Raw genomic sequence first — 19,997 nt, forward strand, 5'->3', positions numbered from 1 at the left:
AATTATTGGTTATGGTTGTAAAATATTGTGATTTAATCCAATTTTGTATTACAACAATGATTAAATGTTAACTATTGGAATATCTGTGAATGTCTAACATGCGTGTTTCTCCTGCTGTATAGGTAATTTTATATTTCTAATTTTTCTAATTTTAATGTATGCAAAACATCTATAGATTTTTACAATAAGTCAAGGTGCCACATTTTCATTACTAATATTTAATTCGTAATATATAATAGATATTACTGTAGTAATACCGACCTCGTTATGTTTCCGTAAAATGGACTAGTCTCAGGTCGCACGTAGCTTGGCGTATGCTGTGAGTAGTCCGGTATAATATTCTCATGCTCCGTTATACATCGACCGTTTATACAATACTGAAAAAATATAATCATAACATGAGACATTTGGTACGCCTGATATTAAAACAGGAAAATTGGGAGTCCTTTGTTCAGTTTCAGTAATATTAACTGTTTACAGTAACCAACAAATTCGTTTATTTAACGAATATGTATTATTATAATAAGACAAACAAAATTATCTTTTGAATAATAAGGTTTCAGACACACAACGTATAATAGCTTCCATATTTATTGGTATTCGATATATCCATATAAATGCGAAAATGTGTCTGTCTGTCTGTTTTTATCCTTTTCACAGCCTATCCGCTGAACTGATTTTGACAAAATTTGGTACAGAGATAGCTTGTATTTTTATTGTTTTTTTTTATTTTGTAATTTTGATTGCTATTTTTTATCCCGGAAAATCAATTACTCACGGGTTTTTCAAAAACCTGAATCCAAAGTCGCGGGCATCACCTAGATTACTTATAAAGTCAAGACTCCCGCTGCTAGTGCTATAATGCGTTGTTTGGGTACGTTAGAGCCATGGAGTAGGCTTGTATTTGCCTTTTTATCGTTGGTACTTACCTGTCCATCGCCACAAGGTGAGCCCTCTGCCGCGGGTCTGTAAGCAACGCAGTATCCGCTTGCTGCGTCGAAGCAGAAAAGTTGGGCACAGACCCGCTCGTCTTTGAAACATGCGCTGAAATTTAAATGGTTGAATATTTTTATATCAAAAACAGCTCGAAATTTGAATCATAAAAAAAACTAATATTTCCCGTTCCAAAACAACATCTCTCTGGACTAGTAAATTATACATGGTTTGATAACGGTGATGGTTAGGTACTTAAAAAAATTAATATTCATTATCGACCCATAAGGAAGATATTAACGAAAGGAAATAATAACTACAAGTAGGTACCTGGTCCCTCTGTCCTTCCGACATTGGGCGTCCAAAGTGAGTAATCGGCCAGGAAGTACTCGAGGTAACGAATCGTCTTCATGCGGGGAGTTGTATAAGCAGGTCGCGGTGTCACCACTGCAAATTTAACATTCAACTCTTAAAAAAGTTGATCGCAGATGCAGACACCATAACCGTTAAAGAAAATTAACATAATGAACCTGTAGTGTAGTACAAGATTTTACAACTTACGAACGTTGAAACAATTCGGGCACGAAATACAAAAGCGTCAGAGTACCTAAAATAGACCTAAAGATACTTAATACCGTCAACTATGGTGCTAAAAGTTAATTTCATAAGCTAAATAAAACATTAAAATATGCAACTATGAAACAGAAAAACAGGCAAATCAAGTGATTAAAGAGGTACAATATAAGTGGTAGATGATAAGTAGGTAGGTAAGATAAGGGGTAGATGCATTTGACGATTCAAAAGTATTTGTAAAAGTTGAATTGAACAAAAATATTTAGAATTTTAAGCATCTTTGTTGAACAGCATAAGAGGCAATTTTCGCAACGTGTTATCAATTATACAAAACGATTGGTACCCAGTTTGAAACTCCTTGTTCTTTCTGTCAATGAATATAATATAACCCCGTTGCAGCATGTTACCATTGGATGCTTTAAATGTGACTAATACCTGATAGGAAACAAAAATTAACTTGTAAAGAAATAACACCAACTTTAAGAAGTGATGGAAGCTCTGGACACTGCAAGGAGACCATCTGAAGCCTTTCTCTGTGTGCCTAAGATCAGACATGATGAAGCCGTCTTCCCATCGGCACTTTTCAGCTCCTGGACCTCCTAAGTATGAAGGCGGTGGACTACCATCGTGAACTGCTCCAAGTCTATAACACCAATAAAAGAAGCGTTAATATGGTTATGAAGGACATGCCCTATGATTGGCTGAGATATTTACGCGCCATTCAAAAAATTTTTGGCTAGATAATTGGCGTAACTTATAAAAGTGGTAGTACTAGTAGGTACTATAATCATCTTATGGGAAGATCCGATTCCTTTTGGAACATTGGTTGGAACCCTCGATGTGAAAGGAGATTTAGAAATAGACGATAAAAAAGGACCAATAGAAGTAATTTCTTACAAATGTCCGACTTCATGTGCTGCTACAATAATACCGGAGAATCCGCCAGTGTCTTCAATGATGGCGACTGAGTTTACTTTTTCTAACCGCTTGTTCACGACGCAGGCTCCTCCAACGTAAGCGAATCCTATATACAAAAATATATATGACTATGTTGTTCAAATGAAAAAATATCAAAACAAAAATTCAAGGATTTTTCTGGATGGTGATAAGAAAATGAACTATGTATAAAATACTTACGGAGTTGATTTTTCGGATACTTGAAGATACTTACATAAAATATATGAACAGGATTGTTTGCGATAATTTGATAAGAATAGATTTGAAGGTACTTACAGGGGATGATGTTGCTGATGTAAATGTTGGTCGAAGTTTACAACAAGAAAAGCACATGCGAAGCAAATATTTCTAGTGTTAGGAAATTAAGAAGGCATGCAATTAATATTAGGAACGCGTTGCAAACTGTTAATAAAAATTTATAAGTAAGACCGTACAACTAAAATAAGTATGCAGTAGTAAATAATAGGTACTTAAAAAACTATAAGTACTTGAGTAATAATAATAGCTGTAAATTTTGGTGAAACTGCTGAGGTGTGTTCGGGAATTAATCCGAATTAAAAAAATATCATGCCTTTATCGTTTAATGGCTTAATCGGGCAAGGTAATTGAATATTGATAATGGTCTTTAATAGCAGAGTTTGGTCGATACGTAATAGGCAGGTTAGTTTATATTACGATGTCCTCGTGTCATTTAAGTAAGGTAGGGCCAACTGGTCCCTGTGACCTTACGCAACTTTCTTGTTAATGTGAGAAGATGTACCTACGAGAGGTCTTTTGAAAGGTTCGGCGCGCGAGCACCAATCATTATGTCGAAATAAAGGTGGGCGATCTTTGACTTACCATACACATAATAAAATATGAGCAGCAATAAATAAAAGCATCACTTTAAATGCTACGCCTGTTTTATGTTGATGGGTAAGAGCCATCGCATGCTTTACGAAAGACCGATCGGTTTAATGTTGGTCGCATGAGTCATATACATATGAAGGTCTCGAAGAGTAATATATTTTTAAGTTCATGGTTTGAATGATGATCTGTACATGACTGAGAGTACTAAACTACGAACAGGAAAATAGTTCAAATCTATATACATGAAAATACTACGAGTAAGTTTACGATAGCTGTTGTGTAGGAAAAAGAGTTTTGCAAAGAAAGATTATTCACAAAGTGCTAATGAAGTCTCGGATTTGAGGGAATAGGTAGGGTGCGTGTTTCTTTCTGGGAAATCGTGTTTAAAATGGACTAGATGAAGTAACAGGCGTGCTTTGGGGGATAACAATCTTTGACACACGCCTACCTGCTGTCCCTCTATTGCACGCATCGTTCGCATATTGCCTCCTGCACATGTCTAGTCTGAAATCCATCGAAATAAAATACTCAATAAATTGCTTCAAATCAAATCGTTTCTTCCTCTGACCTATAGGTATCCGTTTCAATTCGAAATTCGAATACAATTGCTTCGTATTCTGATCCTGTTCAGTATTATTATCATTTTCCCATAACCGAAACCAGGTGTCAAGGACAATTAATTTAAAAAAAAATAGAACATTGTCTATGACATATTCAGCGCCATTACCAAATCCCTTACCGCAAACATTAAAAATAAAATTATCAAGCCGCATTATTTCACTCGTAAGCCTATGTTAATGCCGAATAGGTCAACACCAGTCGCAACCTTAAAAAGGTTTGGTTAAAATTAAATTACCAGCGGTGCCTTTTGTACAGCGACCACCCTTGCGTCGTCGGCACATGTCATACCTGTTGGTGAAATCAGTTTTTGTCTCTTCATTCATCATCGTGATTCATAATATCGATTAACATACCTATTATTATTTAATTTTCCATTGTCTATGGGTGGTAGACATTTGCAAACTTGAAATAATGGCGCCAAATCAAAGTACTTAACTATTTAAAAATATAATACTCATACTTACCAGAATATCCTTAGGTTTCGAAAGCAATTTATACTTAGATTATACCAACTTAAAATGTAGCAATGCCTATTACGGCATTCCAAACCAGTGATAAATTATTTGGATGATTCAAAAACACTTGTAAAAGCCTACTTCAATAAAAATCATATTCTATTCTAATAAAACAATTGTCTAACTAATAATGGACGTAATACAGGCACAAGTTTTGGATGGTTGCCAGGAATCTCATATAGGTTTATTTTAAGGTTTACCGATACTTTTAATGTTAGCGGCATCCTGCATATCAATTACTGCTTTACATAAAGGTAGTTTGTTTAAGCGTTGGGGCTACAATTTAAATATAGTCAATGCAAAATGATTGTATTGTCATCCCAGGATTACTCAACAGCTTACATATGCAATCATCACGGGTGAAATATTCGTAACATTACAATTGTATTTATCTTTATTATAGGTATCTGTCTACGTATAAGTCAAGGATGGTGTCTACTGATTTTAATGACCATTTCACGACTTCTGCAATATTTGAATATAAAAAATGATTCGTACACAGTAGCCATACATAATCATTTGTTACTGGTACGAATTTTTGACCAGTTCCGACACTACTATTTAACTTTTAGTCAAATGTCACAAGTGTCACACCCTCTCTTGCGATCGAATAAAGTGTTCGGCTCTAAAACTGGCACAAGGTCTTGACATGCAAAACTATCGAATCTTGCGAAGCTGTTCCCCGCATGTTCCGGGTCTTTTTTATTGAAAAAAATTATTCTATTTGTTAAACAAGAGTGTAGTTATAAACCTATCTCATAGTATGTGCGTTTTAACCAATTAATATCACTTGCTCTAATGGTGAAGGAAAAAATCGCGAGGAAACCTGCATAAGTATCTCAAGTGAGACTGAGTTTGCCATAATATTCTCAAAGATGAAGTCTGGCAATCCGCACTTGGCCAGCATGGTGGGCTATGGCCAACCCCTTCTTATTCTGAGAGGAGACCCGTGCTCAGTAAGTAGTGAGCCGGCAATGAGTTGATGATGATGATGCCAGTTCAGTTAACAATGAAACATTGCGAAATTAGTACGAGTCATCCTATTAGCATTTAGGCGGAGTAAAAGTCTTGAGCTAACTTGACAGACATGCCTGAAAATACGACTACACGATAAATAAACACGTCGATTCAGCCTACCAAGTCCATGATAGTAGGTGCATGTTGATCACTGAAAACATACCTACCTAGGTTCACAAAGGATATAATAACCAACTTACTTGGTGATAGCAACGGCGATATCATACACTGGCAGTCTTCTCTCTCTGAAGAGATACTTGCCCATGTCAGTGAGCGCTGCTGCCGAGTCGATGGCGTCGCGGCCCACGCGGTTCCTTTCTAGATATGGCGTTGCATCACGACCCTGGAACACAAACATATACAATCATTTGAGATGGTCTGACTAGTGCCATATAATCTACCTACTGACGACGTTGGCTTGCAAAATGGCAGATATCATCCTGCCTGCAGGTGAACAAAGAACCAGTCTTAACCACCAGTTTTTTAAACCGACTTCAAAAAAGGAGGAGGTTCTCTATTCGACTGTATGTTTTTTTTTTGCATGCTAACATTTTTTGGAGTCTGTGCCAATAAGGTGCCAATGTGGAGTCACAAACAATATGAAGAGTAGACGGTTCGCGCGGTTAATTGACACCGGCTCCAAAAAATGTTCATTTAGAACTACATTAATTCTTGTATATATAATATACTCAGTAATAAATTAAATTATATTTTGTTTTTAGTGTTTGTGGTTATTGAGGTCGGTTTTTTTTGAAATTTTTTTTAGACTAGCGCTTGGTTTCAATCAGACTTGTCGGCAAGTGATGATGCAACCTAATATAGAGCGCGCTTGCCTAGCAGATGCCTATTCACTCTTGACATGTGCTATGCTTTATGCAATCGCTCACTGAACTTTCTTTTACGCTGTTTATCCACACCACGCAACTGTTACCGCCATGAAAGAAGAGTAAAAGAGATGATTGAAGAGTAGTTTTCCATTCCATGTTCTTGGCTACTCTGCCTTGACTGAGAGTCTCGCTTTTTCAAGATCTGCCTCAATGGACTTCTCACACGTGTTGGTTCGTCGACTAGATTTCCATCGACCGACAGGCTGCCGTTGGAACCAGTGGCGTGCAAAGGGATCAAAGCCAGGGTAAGCATTAGGTAAGTACTTACCTATTTAATATGAGCATTGAACTACATATTTCAACTAGGATAAGCTATGTCTTTATGCCTCTATGATGTACGTCTTTCCACGATTGGAGCGCAACTTGAGCAGCGTTTGTCTATTATTTAGTCGACATAAATATATTTTTTGTTCCGAAAAATCAAAGAATTCCCCCAGGATTTTTAAATCTAAATCCACGTCGCATCCGTCATCTATATAATAAGAAAAAAATTGTAGGCCTACGACTACTAAAAAATTTACACGGTGAATTTTCCAAGCTTTTTTTGTAATGAATCTCAAGAAAACTTACTAGCGGCTGCCTAGGTATCGAAAATGTGAAACGAAAAACAGGCTAATTATATTTAAGTACTTTAGTAATAAAAAAAAATTATAGAGTTTACCTACCTACCTAGGTATTATATTATTATTTAGATAGCTAGGTAATAATTACCTACCTACATCGTTTTCCGCTAATTTGGTCTGAAAGTCGTCTAACTGTCGACATTTACAAATTATCCAAATATCAATTAAGTAACTAATGGGTCTGTGCTAAATAAATAAAAATCGAGCATAATTAACATAATTGGATGAAATGGTAGGTAATATTAAGCAGTTTTCACATAGCTATAAATCTTTGTAGGAATTGATTCACGTGTGTAATGAAACGTGATTTTATACAAACTTTACCTTGAACTATTAGACAAAATTTCCTACTAGTAGAGCAGAGGCAGCTGTGAGCTGCTGATGCATACTAAATGTTTTTTAGAGCGCACAGAAACATCTACTGCTCATGGCTCAAATTCTTTGTGGTTTATTACGGACTTCCAAATAACAGCAATAAATAGATATATGCCTACCTAATAAAACCAGTCGATATTCACCATAATATAAAACCCAACCGGTCAAACGTTAGGTTCAAATAAAACGTGATTTTTCATTTGTGGTGTTGCAGGTGTTGCTAATTTATACAAATTAATTCAATTTTTTTTGTTAACATCTGGTTTCGCTTCTAGCCGTTTATTATTTTTCATCTGTTCTTTTATGATACCAACCCAAGAAAATAATAGTTATGAATCTCAGTGCTCAGAACTAATACTCTATCTAATCTGTGCTTTGGATTTTTTCTGTATGAATTAATATTTTTATTACAATATTATATAGGTCTAACTAAAATAACTATAAATATGATAAAATTTTAATAATTTTCCATAGTTAAAACAAAGTATTTTTTTAATATTCATTAAATTTAATAAATCAGGCAGAAGAAGTCGTAAGCCGTTGCCTCGATAGTGATGGCGCCAAAAAAAAAAAAAAATTGCCAGTTACGTTTACGCGGCATTTTGTACGAACTTTTTCTGATATTTCAATTGAATTTATAACGTTAATTTAAAATATTATTGATAAAAATGGCTAGTGAAGCAATTTTAAAATATCTAGTGGATACAAATAGACCTTATTCATGTGCAGATGTTACAGTTAACTTAAGAGGGGCTTACACGAAAAATGCAGTTCAAAAAGCTCTTGATGCTTTAAATGAGTCGGGTAAAATAAAATGTAAATTGTATGGCAAACAAAAAGTTTATGCTGCTTTACAGTTAGAAAATGTGGAAGAAAGTTCTGACACTGAAGGTAAAGTATTTTTAATTTTTACCTAAGTTGGTAAATAGGTAGATAGTAAGTAGGTATTTCCAGTAGGTAGGTATTATTATAGGTCGGTCGATATGGTTTGTATTAGTCGTTCTGTAGCAAAAATCCGATCGAATTGTTGTTTTATTCGTAATTATAAACAATTAGAAGAAAAAGTAAGCTCATAGGTAGGTACCTACTTATATGAGAGAGTAATTTTTTTTTTCAGATTACGACACTCAAATAAGCAACATAACGAATGTTTTAAACGACAAAACGTCCGACTTAAAGAAGGCAGAAGCTAATCTTAAGAACCTTGTATCTGCCCCCACAAATGATATGACAAAATCTCAAATAGAGGAAGTTAAAAATAGCATAGATAAACTGGAAAAGAAATTGAACGATCTACATAACACTACAGAGGTCATAAGTGCTGGTGAAAAGAAAATTCTTTTGGAGCAACACGAAAAGGCTCTAAAAGAATATAGGTAAGTAGGCACATTTTTTAAGACTTGGATTTTAACAAAGTGCAAGGACGCGCGATGGATTGCATTTCAAATTGAAATAAGGTCACCTACCGACTTTTTTTGGAACTACTTAAATATGGAATATATAGGTAAGCATCTGATTTCAGAATGCTTTACCTTTATTTACCCGTAAAATACGGGGCATCTAGCAATCCTACCGGCAACGCACCTCGAATTTTTTGAAGTTATGTGCGTTAAATAAACAAAATATATCGCTTGCTTTAACGAGGAAGGAAGACGTCACACGTCGGGAGGAAACTTACTCTTATTATTCAGAAAGGAGCCCCCAGTGCTCAATTTAGTGAGCCAGCGATATATATTGAATTGAGACATTCTTAGTTTAAACCAATAGTTTTTACTACTATTAATATTTTAAAATATTATATACATAATATTAATTAATTTCTATAAATGTAATGTTAAAAAAGACCTGTTTTTAGGGTTCCGTACCTCAAAAAAAAACGGAACCCTTATAGGATCACTTTGTTGTCTGTCTGTCCGTCTGTCCGTCTGTCGTGTCTGTTAAGAAAACTAGTTTTAACTTTTTTTCACTTAGTCATAAGCACCAGACATGCACCAGACCTAAAATGCAGTGCAAACTGCAAACCACATCGGATTTTTGATATATGCTCTTTATTTCTTTGGCAGGAAACGTAAAAGGATCTCTTCTGATATGCTGGATGCGGTGTTGGAAGGCTACCCTAAATCGAAAAAGAGTTTTCTAGAAGAGTTTTGTATAGAAACCGATGAAATGGTTAATTTTAGTCTTAAAACACAATAGTGTTCCAATTTTTCAATAAACATTATTAACTGAATAAGCAGTTTTATTTATATCTATGTAGATGACATCTGCGACTTCGCGAGCATGGGTTTTTTAATAATCCAGAGTTGCAACTTAATTTTCAGATAAAAATAGCCTATAACCGTTCGACCAGAAGCAAGTTATCTCTATAGTACTGTAAGCTTGGCCCATATTAATTATCTATAAAACATAGTTGGCGCCACTCAAATCATAACATCATATTAGAAGGCGTCATTGATTGGCTGAAGTTGTTCAACATCTGATCGATAAACGTACTGTATATAAAATTCTTATAGTTTTTAGTTGATGAATTGTAGCATAATAAAGGATAATATTTGTAATCAATATATAAGATGAAAACATCTTTATTACTTAGATGATTTGTGAAACGAGCTTGATGATTTGTATATTAGTCACTAAGTTTATTCATTGTACAATTTGGATTGGCCGATAACGATAAGATAAAAAGGGGAGTGGCTAATAAACGTGGAGAGGTTACCTGTAAGAGTGGTTTTAAAACGACGACATTCAAAAATATACTAACGTAAGAGGAACAACATTTATTTGACACAAATGTAAAAGTTAATAAATTTAAATATGAAATAAAAGTGTAATAATTTATCATAAAGATTGTGTTTGTGATTTCGTCAGACCTTACCCAAAAGGTCAGAAGAGGGACATCAAGAAAATATAATATTTTCTTGTCACGCTCACGACTCAGAGAAACAAGTGGAAATATACAGAGGAACGAGAAAGAAGTGGAGGTCTAGTAGACCACAGACATTTTGGAGCACAAGGCCAATATTTGGGCCTCAATATATCAAAGTACCTAGTCATGGCATCAAAGGATTTCTGGATAAACGGGTAGGATCTTTCCATGATTTTATTTTTATTGATACCTATTAATGGTAATTTTTTTTTTATTTGTGTGGGTTTTCGTTTTGTTTGTTCTACATTTAGTTATCATTTTGTTAGAAAGCTTTGCTCCGAGTTGGAATGGAAATTATATAACGTTATGATACCTAGAATTACCCACATGTTTATAATTCATCTTGTATATTGGTTATACAAATGCGATCGACCTTCAAATTGTGGTTTAAATAACATTGAGGTATTTAGAAGGCTTATTTTACAATGAAAAATGAAAAATGTTTATTTACAAAATACAGTCTTGTACAATTTTCCTGTGTCTGTGTGGTGGTACCCGCACTAGGTTATCCTGTATCGTGGGTACAATGGAATAGATAGTGAACATAGTGTTAAACAATATAAAAAGTGTGGTTTACTTAATGATGGGCGTTATTGTTACTTTTAAATAGTTTTCAGGATGTATCTACTATGTCCTGCCGGGGTTTTATTTCTCATTAAATGATTTCACAGGTGAATATCTCACGGAACGTGGTATTTCAATCTTCACACTTGTAATCGTGTGCCGAATTAGTTTGGTTAAGAGTTACGATAGGGATTTATTTTCACATAGTGGTTTTGTTTTACGGAAGGTAGGTTCTGGATTTAGGTTCAATCGTTTGCTGCACTCATTGTATAGATAGATGTTTTCCTTTTTCTAGCACACAGTGACGCGATATTATCACACAGCACTCATTGGGCATCTTGAATGTTGTTTTGTGAAATTATTATTTTTTGTAAACCGCTTTGGGATAAGGTAGAAAAAGTTACATGAAATAGCTTTTCGTTTTACGCCTGCCAGTGAAATAATCCGTCTCTACTTGTAATGGTTACTAAGTGATTGGGGATATAAAATGTTAATTGATAAAAATGAAGGTGATCCGTTGTAATAAAGTAATAGTGACCAGGGTTAATAAATTGAGCATTTTGAGAAATATAAATCCTAAAATGGGTGTAAAAGTAGGTTTATCTTATCTGGTTATTCTTTAACTAAATTTAAAATTATGGTAGGTAGGTAGTCAGATAGTTTTAAAATACGGGGTGCATAAATAAGTGTTTTTTTTTTACAAAAGTGAGGAGAAATGTTTTCATTTATCTATTTTTACCACTTGAAACGCGTAATGTTTGAGTTTCAAACATAACTTTGCTGATAACAGCTCACCATGAACAACCCATGGCCGGCCCACTACTGAGCAACAAGTGTCTCCTCACAGAATGAGAAGGGTTTAGGCCGTAGTCTACCACGCTAGATAACAGCTAATTTACTTTTAATACTGGCACAATAATTTGAGTACTACGAGTAGCAGGTAGGTATAGTATATGGGCAGCGGGGTTTTTTTTTTTTTTGTTTACCTGTATTCACGCAATTAACTGTGTACTGCCGCATTTAAATGCAATATGATTTTGTTTTTATTGGATTAACATCGCTTGGCGGGTTAAATTCCTGGCAAATGTTCTATTAAAATTAGAGTAAGTTTTTTTTTAAAGGTAATATACCTACAGTACTGCCCTTAGGGCAGGGCGCGATTATAAGTACCTACTACCAAAATACTATTTTCTTTGTTGTACGAAAGAAATTTTAGGCAAATATCTTTGCACTACGCTCGCGTTTGTGGCATGACATTATCCCAGAAATATATTTAAAAAAATTTTCACGCTCGCTTGACTCGCTTCGCGATAGTTCAGTTTCGATATGCATTTAGTTAACGAAACTCTCAGGAAACCACGTTTGTTGTGCTCTCGAAATTGATCAGTCTGTTTGATAAAATCGAAATGCGGTGCCTTATAAATTTCGCTTAGGAGCGCCGGTAGTATCTCATGATAATATGAATAGTGATCATAATTTTTTTTTTAGGCTGATTAAGCATTGAAGGTTTTTCGGCTGGTCTGGCATTTCGCCTGATTTTATGTTTTTGCTTATTTAGCGCGTTCAGGAAAGCTTTGACAACGTTTTATAACATGAGTATATATATATTTTTTTTGTTTTAGTTACCGAAACAGAAAAAAAAAGCATTAAAGATGTGGGACCGAGGGATAAATCTAGTGTGATTTTTGGTTGGATTATGAAGTTGTAGTTAGGGTATTTAAAATAGAAAGATTTCAATTGTAGGAAATGATGTAAAACATGTTGAGGATAAGTTGTGTAATAAAGTCGATAATTCACTTGTTGGATGTCACGCGATCTCATTGCGAGGAGGAATCTTTTTCTTGTCTCTGTTTTTATAAATACGGTGTTCTGACGGGTTTTTTATTTACGTCTCGGATTATTGAATACTTTCGGTGTTTGATTGGACGGTTAGAGGTTGCAAAAGCAATCGCCCTCTAATTAAAACATTTATTTAGGCATTAGTTCAATTTGGATTAAATCTCGCGAAAAGCCACGGTGGCTGTCTCTCGCGCGTCTTGGAAAGACATTCCTAATGCCTGTTTTTCTGAGGGAGGGATGCATTATCAAGTGAGATGAGCTGCAATGTTTGCGGCTGACTATTTTGGAAAATTTGCAATCGTGGCAAGTGGAGTAAAGTTTGACTAAGCTATTTAATGAACAAAGTATATAATGGATTTGGTGAATGGTTATATTATATAACATTTTGATAAATGGATGAATTTGAAGAGTGTATGTATGTGGTTGATGCACATTTGTTTCATATTTTTACTTAAGTTATAAAGTATTACATTTGGTGAGTAGTTATTTATATTTGGTAGGGTAGGTTTGATAAACAGGTAGTTATCTTGATTAATAAGTGAGTTATCATTTTATAAATGCGTACTTTAATGTTTGATGAACTGGTATACTTGATAAATGTGCATATTTTCATACTTCAAAGACAAGTTGTACCTATTAGTTTCTTCAAGCTTTTAGTTGCTGATAATTATATTAACATTCTTTAGAGCGCATGTCCTATGGACGAAATCGTTTATACATACTTTCACTGTTTGAAATGTTACAATCATAAAGATATAGTTATGACTAGAGGGGGTCATAGCTTGTTGCCGCTCTTGTACATCCATGTGTCAACTAGGTATTGTTATCTCAGTATATTTCAGGGAACCTCCGTTCGGGTGAAAGCGATAGCTGTTGGATAAATGCTTGTTGGGTTATCAGAAGACCGTGTAGTCTTCGATGAGGTTACTTGTAAATATTATAGCGAAATAGTAAGTTTAAAAATAGAATGAGGCTAAACTAAAAAAATGAGACAAAGATAAAAATAATAACTTAAAGCATTGAAACAGCATAAAGTGAAATAGTAACTTACAAACTATACATACATATTTACGAATTATGTAGATAGATATAGTATTACTGGATTATGTATATCAAATAAGAATACTGTCAGCTCATGTTTTGTTTTCGGCGTGGTAATTTTACGCTTAAAACTCATAAGAGATATCATGAGGTTCGCTTTCTGTAAAAGTTATTAGCTTTAACAGTTAATTGATTTATTACATTATTTATTTATTATACACTCAACAAGTAAAAGTATTTTGTTTTGACAAAATCCAAAGAAGTACCTATTGGATTAATAAGGCAAGGTACGAAGCATTGGCTGGATTTTACAACATTTAAAGTTTCCTGTTCATTTTTATCATTGAGTTAATTTGAGGCGGAAGGATCCTCTGGAAAATTTTTAAGATTAAGTTATTAGTAAGAAAGTATATTTTGATTAGGTTAGTTTAAAATGTACAGCCGGTAATTTAAAAAAAATATATATATTTAATTTTACATAATAGGTGAAGCTGGTTGATGCACCAAAAATCGAATTATCATAGGAATTTAATTAAGCTAACATTTTTATTTATTATCAACTTCAAATATACAGTAGCAAACTGATTAGTTGGAATACATGCAGTGATTGGAATATTTAAGTTCCGATAGAAGAATCTATATCGTGGCTTGTTCCTTTATGGACAAGAATATTTTTTTTGACTCGTGGGACCACTTACACAAAATATCAACGTTCGGTTTGGAGGTCTTCCATGGCTATTCCTACAGTTCCATGAGGTATTGAAGAGGTTAACACTTTGTCGCTCATCACATCAACCAGCACGGCATTTGGGTATGATGGATGGATGTAGATAGGTACACATTTGATGGGGGGGGGGGTTTAGTGGTTTGTATCAATAGGAACCAGGGGTTGAATGAGGAAGGCTGAGGACAGTACGTGTGGTGCTTACTAGGGAAGGTTTATGTTCAACAGTGACCTTATGATGATGACGATGTAGATGACGATGATGATGATGATGGACGTACGAGGACGAATCTTTTACGAAACGAATAAAGGAAAATCGAACAGATGCGGGTCATTACGGTTAACATATAAAATAATGTATAAGGTACCTACTTTCTTCTAATCTTTATGATCGATCAGCTTGTGATAGAGATCTTGATGTCGTAGAGAATAGAGATGTATCGAACGGAATATTTATTTCATTTTTTTTCCTGCTATTATGTTGATATCGCTTTTCTCTATGAAAAGGAATTAATGATAAACTAATAGGTATCATTCGGCGGCGAGTCGCGACTGTGTCGTTCCCAGGGTCGAATTTGGTAGTTCTGCTTATGTTACTCGAAACGACAAAGTACGCCATATGGTGCATATTATGGCTAAAATAAAATATATAAGTATCATGTGAAATTATAAATCAAAGATTCTTTTTGCATGTAGATATTATATGGTTAAGAGGCACAAGTGACGCAACTACTGTACCCTGGCGTTTGTTTAACATTGTCCATTAGTACTTCAGAATGTGGATTTTGCTAGGAAAAAAAAAAAAAAAAAACAATAGGTAATTGTAAGAAATATGGGAAGCGTAATCTGCATTAAAAGAAAAAGTTTGAATTGGAAGCAACCAGGCATAGGATTTTCATACATCCGTAATCACGTTCCTTTCAACTCTCTAACTATCACGGTTCACGATACGCCGTTCACGGTTCAGGCCGTGACGCACGTGCAGACGGACAGACGGACGGAGAGCAGAGGTTTAGAAAATAGGGTCTCGTAGGCACCCTTCGAGGGGTACGGAACTGGAGAAAACTAAATTATAATAATGATAATAGGTTTTCTAGGTTACCAAGTAAAATTACTTCTCTTAGGTCGGATTGTATTATGATGGATGCTTATGAAACAAAATTAAATGAACGGTCTACTCAAAGTGTTTTATGTTTGCAGGATCCAAGGATGTTGGAAATGAATAAATGAGGAAAAGAAAGACCCAAAACTAGGTATGGGTCAGGGACACAAAGTCCCAAGGAAGGAAAGCCCCGAGGTTACGGGCTATGGACAAAAAGTCCTATAGGAGGAAGGAGGTAGACCCTAGGATAAGGGTCATTAAAAATTTGGATCTGGAGGGAAAGAACCCTAGGATAAGGGTCATTAAAAATTTGGATCTGGAGGGAAATAAGGACAATCACATATGTATCCCGGTAGAAGAGAGACGCGCCAAGGCTCGGAATCCGCGATTTTCCAATAAGAAGGGAAGAAGAAAATATGTGCGTAAAACTATTGCGTTGAAAGTGTATGAAAATGTTTTGTGATTTAAATCGAGAACTGGCGGCGATTAACTTTAAGTTTAGAGAGTTTATTTTATCAAAAGGACAAGAAGTTCACTTACACATATTCATATTAAGAATCGCTCCCGATTCTAAATATAAATATAGAAGAAAACATAATCTTTAAAGGTATGGTGACTATACAATAATATAAAAAGTCAAAACACGTTATATTCGTTAACAAACTATACCTACATCTAGCTAAGATATCTATGGTGTTTGACACTGTTTGATTAAACTTTAAACTTTGTAAAAGATTTTTCCTCCAGTATGAGTTTCGGCAAGTACATTATGTAGTAGAGCTAGGTAGTTTACATACCATAATTAGTCCTAGCTTTATGTAATTGTAGCATAATAGGTATGTTCGTTTTGTGTACCATATTTATGAGATTTAGCTTTAAAGTGATGCGTGTATGTACGGACTTTAATAGTATTTTCCTAACAAATAGACATATTTTGAATTTGTATAATTGACTTATATAATATAGTTCATCAGTTTTCTTATATAATTCTTTAGTGGGAAGGAGAGTCTAGTTGGAACAGAACTTTTAACAATTTATTTTGAGATACTTGAAACCCTTTAAAGTAGTTTTTAGTAATTAGTTTTACATGCTCATCCCCAAATCTCTATTGAGTGTTCCTGTAAAATATTGGCTTGTGAGTTATAATTGATGCTTCGGACTTTATGCATATACCTACCTTCTTTGATTAAATTGAGGCCTCCTTTAGTTGCTACTGGTCTCGCAATTTTTGATATCTTTATGATTTTTGAAAAATTATTTATAAATTTAGAGTGTCTGCATCTTTTTATTTTAATATTAGCGGAAGAGAACAGAAAAATGAATTTTAGATTAAAGGCTAAATTTGAGTGCTACTGTAGACTGGCAGGTAAAGTTGCGAGGGTAAATAGTTTCGAATTGAATTGAGTTTATCTGCTATTTTCTAATTATATCGGATGGAAAGGGGTGCTGCGAGTGCTCTAAAATTAAGTTGCAATCATAATCAATACCAATGTATCAATAAAACTGTATATTCCTTCTAGTTAAGTTAGCAAGAATATTAATTTAATTAATTACTATCTTAATTTTTTTTTTTGTTTTGTTGAACTAAGTCTTTGTCATTTTGGTTGTGAAGTTTACATGTTACTTAAGTTTTAATTTTTTTTTAAAAGCGATGAGACTCGCTTAAAACAGGATGGCCGAGCTGTAAGCTTGGCCCATATTAATTATCTATAAAACATAGTTGGCGCCACTCAAATCATAACATCATATTAGAAGGCGTCATTGATTGGCTGAAGTTGTTCAACATCTGATCGATAAACGTACTGTATATAAAATTCTTATAGTTTTTAGTTGATGAATTGTAGCATAATAAAGGATAATATTTGTAATCAATATATAAGATGAAAACATCTTTATTACTTAGATGATTTGTGAAACGAGCTTGATGATTTGTATATTAGTCACTAAGTTTATTCATTGTACAATTTGGATTGGCCGATAACGATAAGATAAAAAGGGGAGTGGCTAATAAACGTGGAGAGGTTACCTGTAAGAGTGGTTTTAAAACGACGACATTCAAAAATATACTAACGTAAGAGGAACAACATTTATTTGACACAAATGTAAAAGTTAATAAATTTAAATATGAAATAAAAGTGTAATAATTTATCATAAAGATTGTGTTTGTGATTTCGTCAGACCTTACCCAAAAGTACCTACCTACCTAACTTCAATCCCCGGTTCAATCGGTTCAAAGCCCTTTGCCGTGAAAAAAGTTACAGACAGACAAACAATTTCGCATCTATAATAATTGTTAGTATGGGTGATCTATGTGAAACAATAAATTATTAATACGTGAGTTAAATAGATATTTATACCTACCTAACAGTCCTACTGTACCTACTACTTACTTAGATGATAATATCAACCTATTTTTTTTAATTATCCGTGAAACGCAAGCCCATCAAAAGACGTAGGTATTATGCACGTGTTAGTAATAAATAAAAATCTATTGTATATATTTGAATATTAATTAAGGAGGATTTTTAATGTGATTGGTTTATAAAATAATTTATAGACCATAAAACTGTTTCTACTCAAATAAATACGTCCGCACCGCAATCGTCATTAGGTATCTAGCTATCTACGCACACATTAAAACATATTCCTAGCTTTGCCTTATAGGTAGGTAGGTAGAAATACGTGATGAAACCTGCATGCCTGAGAGTTCTCCATAATGTTCTCCAAGGTGTTTTTGAAGAAGAACTTCATCCGCACATGACCAGCTTAATCAGCTTAATTAAGAGGAGACTATAACTGCTCAGTACTAATATACGATAGATTGATATACCTACTTGTTTCTATTGAGTTATTTAGTTAGGCATTACTTAGTTCCAGCCATTCAGGCACCTTTTCCTTGTATATACCTATATATAGTATATTTTATTCATATAAAAAATATGTAGCTAATACGTAAAATGACAAATTGATAGGTATCCTAAACAAAGTAATATAAACTTCATGTCAAATTATATTATCAGATAGATTTGTAGTATATAACTTGAATACTTAAGTGCCCCTACCTATTCCTTGTTTTTTATAACTTCAAAATCAATATTCAAATTGTAATCATAAACAGAATAGACAGTAATAAATTATTATGTAGTTTTTAATGTCTTGTCTGGGTATTTTTATTCCTTGTTTTTATATCACTAGTGGAAACAAAAGCAGACATAAGTAGGTACTTATTAATGTCACAAATTGCATGTAAGGGAAATCCGGGAGACTTGCTCAGGTGGGATACTTGAACCACCATTAAAAACTCAACATAAACGTCTCGTGAAACGCCAAAACGTTTGGACGCGCCAAGAAGAGGATTTCGCGAGACCGTTGTCTCCAGTTGAACACGAAAAGGGAAATACTTACGCGTCGCATCCAATGACCATTGAATGACTTGAATTGTATTACATGGATGCCATTGGTCGCATCAAGTCATCCACGATACGTAGTTTGAGGGTATGCACCTCCTTTTCGGAGTTAAGTATGTGCAATTAAATATCAGTTGCTTTAGCGGTGAAGGGAAAGATTGTGAGGGGATTTTCAGTTCTTTATAATGTTCTCAAAGGTGCGTGAAGTCTGCGAATCCACACTTGGCCAAACCATTTTCATTCTGAGACCAGTTTCTGCAGTGGGTCAATCACTACAATTGAAATTGTCGCAATGATTGGTGCAGTTTTTCCGCCTTCGACCAGTTGTACCTACTTACTTAGTTTGTTTTCAAATCGTTTTTGAATTATGGAAGTAGGTATACACTTAGTAATATAAACTTCAAAAAACTTACCCTCGATATAATAATGCCGGCAATTGATATCCTTATTCTGGGCCCTTTTAAAAGTTTGTATCGCAGATCAACGCCGTTCCAGAAGGACACGAAGTAACGTTTTATTTGCAGATTGTCGCCTCCGTGTAACCTGAGACAGACAAAGTTAAACATCGAGTAAGGTTCGAAACATGGACATTCAGAAGATGTAGTACCTAAATATTTTTAATACATATCAAAATTGCGCAACCGGCAGATTCGAACCTACGTTTTCTGTGTTCGCGTCCGACGCCCTGACCGCTAAGCCACGATTTCGCTTACTTCCAGTGACGAAATACTATGTGATATTTTGTCTCTCAGTAGGTACTGAAGCGACTGTTAATGCTATCTTTTTGCGACACTTTGCAGCTATCGAAACTATTTCCAAAGCGAGACCGTGGCTTGGTGGGAAGAGCGTCGGGCGCGAACCCAGAAGACGCAGGTTCGAATCCTGCTGGTTCCGTAATTTTGATATGTATTTAGTTTCCTTGAAGTGCAGGTAAAATCACTATTATAAAAAGACTAAGTATAAAAATATAGTAAGAAGCAAAATGTCATTTCTCATTCAAAGAGCTGCATTGTAATATGGGTAGGCTTGATAAAGCATACTGAA

The 19,997-nt window shown here is 34.6% G+C and overlaps 2 protein-coding genes and 1 long non-coding RNA gene across 7 annotated transcripts in view; 2 read left to right on the top strand and 1 right to left on the bottom strand.

Annotated features, from left to right (window-relative positions):
• Positions 1–19,997, bottom strand: part of LOC123865152 (A disintegrin and metalloproteinase with thrombospondin motifs 1) — a 146,213-nt gene that overhangs the window by 2,896 nt on the left and 123,320 nt on the right. For 4 of the 5 annotated variants that reach the window (XM_045906011.1, XM_045906010.1, XM_045906012.1 and 1 more), the window contains 8 exons: positions 19,367–19,496; positions 5,666–5,808; positions 3,761–3,816; positions 2,404–2,530; positions 1,985–2,149; positions 1,264–1,380; positions 930–1,044; positions 262–377 (listed from right to left, as the gene is read on the bottom strand). In XM_045906011.1, the coding sequence (XP_045761967.1) occupies positions 262–377; positions 930–1,044; positions 1,264–1,380; positions 1,985–2,149; positions 2,404–2,530; positions 3,761–3,816; positions 5,666–5,808; positions 19,367–19,496 (969 nt within the window). Of the gene's footprint in view, positions 1–261; positions 378–929; positions 1,045–1,263; positions 1,381–1,984; positions 2,150–2,403; positions 2,531–3,760; positions 3,817–4,168; positions 4,222–5,665; positions 5,809–19,366; positions 19,497–19,997 lie in introns of all 5 variants that reach the window. The other variant, XM_045906009.1, reaches the window with a different exon arrangement.
• LOC123865182 lies at positions 139–19,974 on the top strand. Its single transcript, XR_006795930.1, has 3 exons — positions 139–156; positions 9,895–9,904; positions 19,868–19,974. It is a non-coding gene; the product is annotated as an uncharacterized LOC123865182 (long non-coding RNA).
• Positions 7,937–9,580, top strand: LOC123865168 (homologous-pairing protein 2 homolog). The gene is made up of 3 exons (XM_045906042.1): positions 7,937–8,241; positions 8,468–8,726; positions 9,414–9,580. Exons 1-3 carry the CDS (start codon positions 8,019–8,021, stop codon positions 9,544–9,546), a joined length of 615 nt encoding a protein of 204 aa, XP_045761998.1. The 5' UTR covers positions 7,937–8,018; the 3' UTR covers positions 9,547–9,580.

This window comes from Maniola jurtina, chromosome 5 (assembly GCF_905333055.1).
Source record: "Maniola jurtina chromosome 5, ilManJurt1.1, whole genome shotgun sequence".
NCBI lineage: Eukaryota > Metazoa > Arthropoda > Insecta > Lepidoptera > Nymphalidae > Maniola > Maniola jurtina.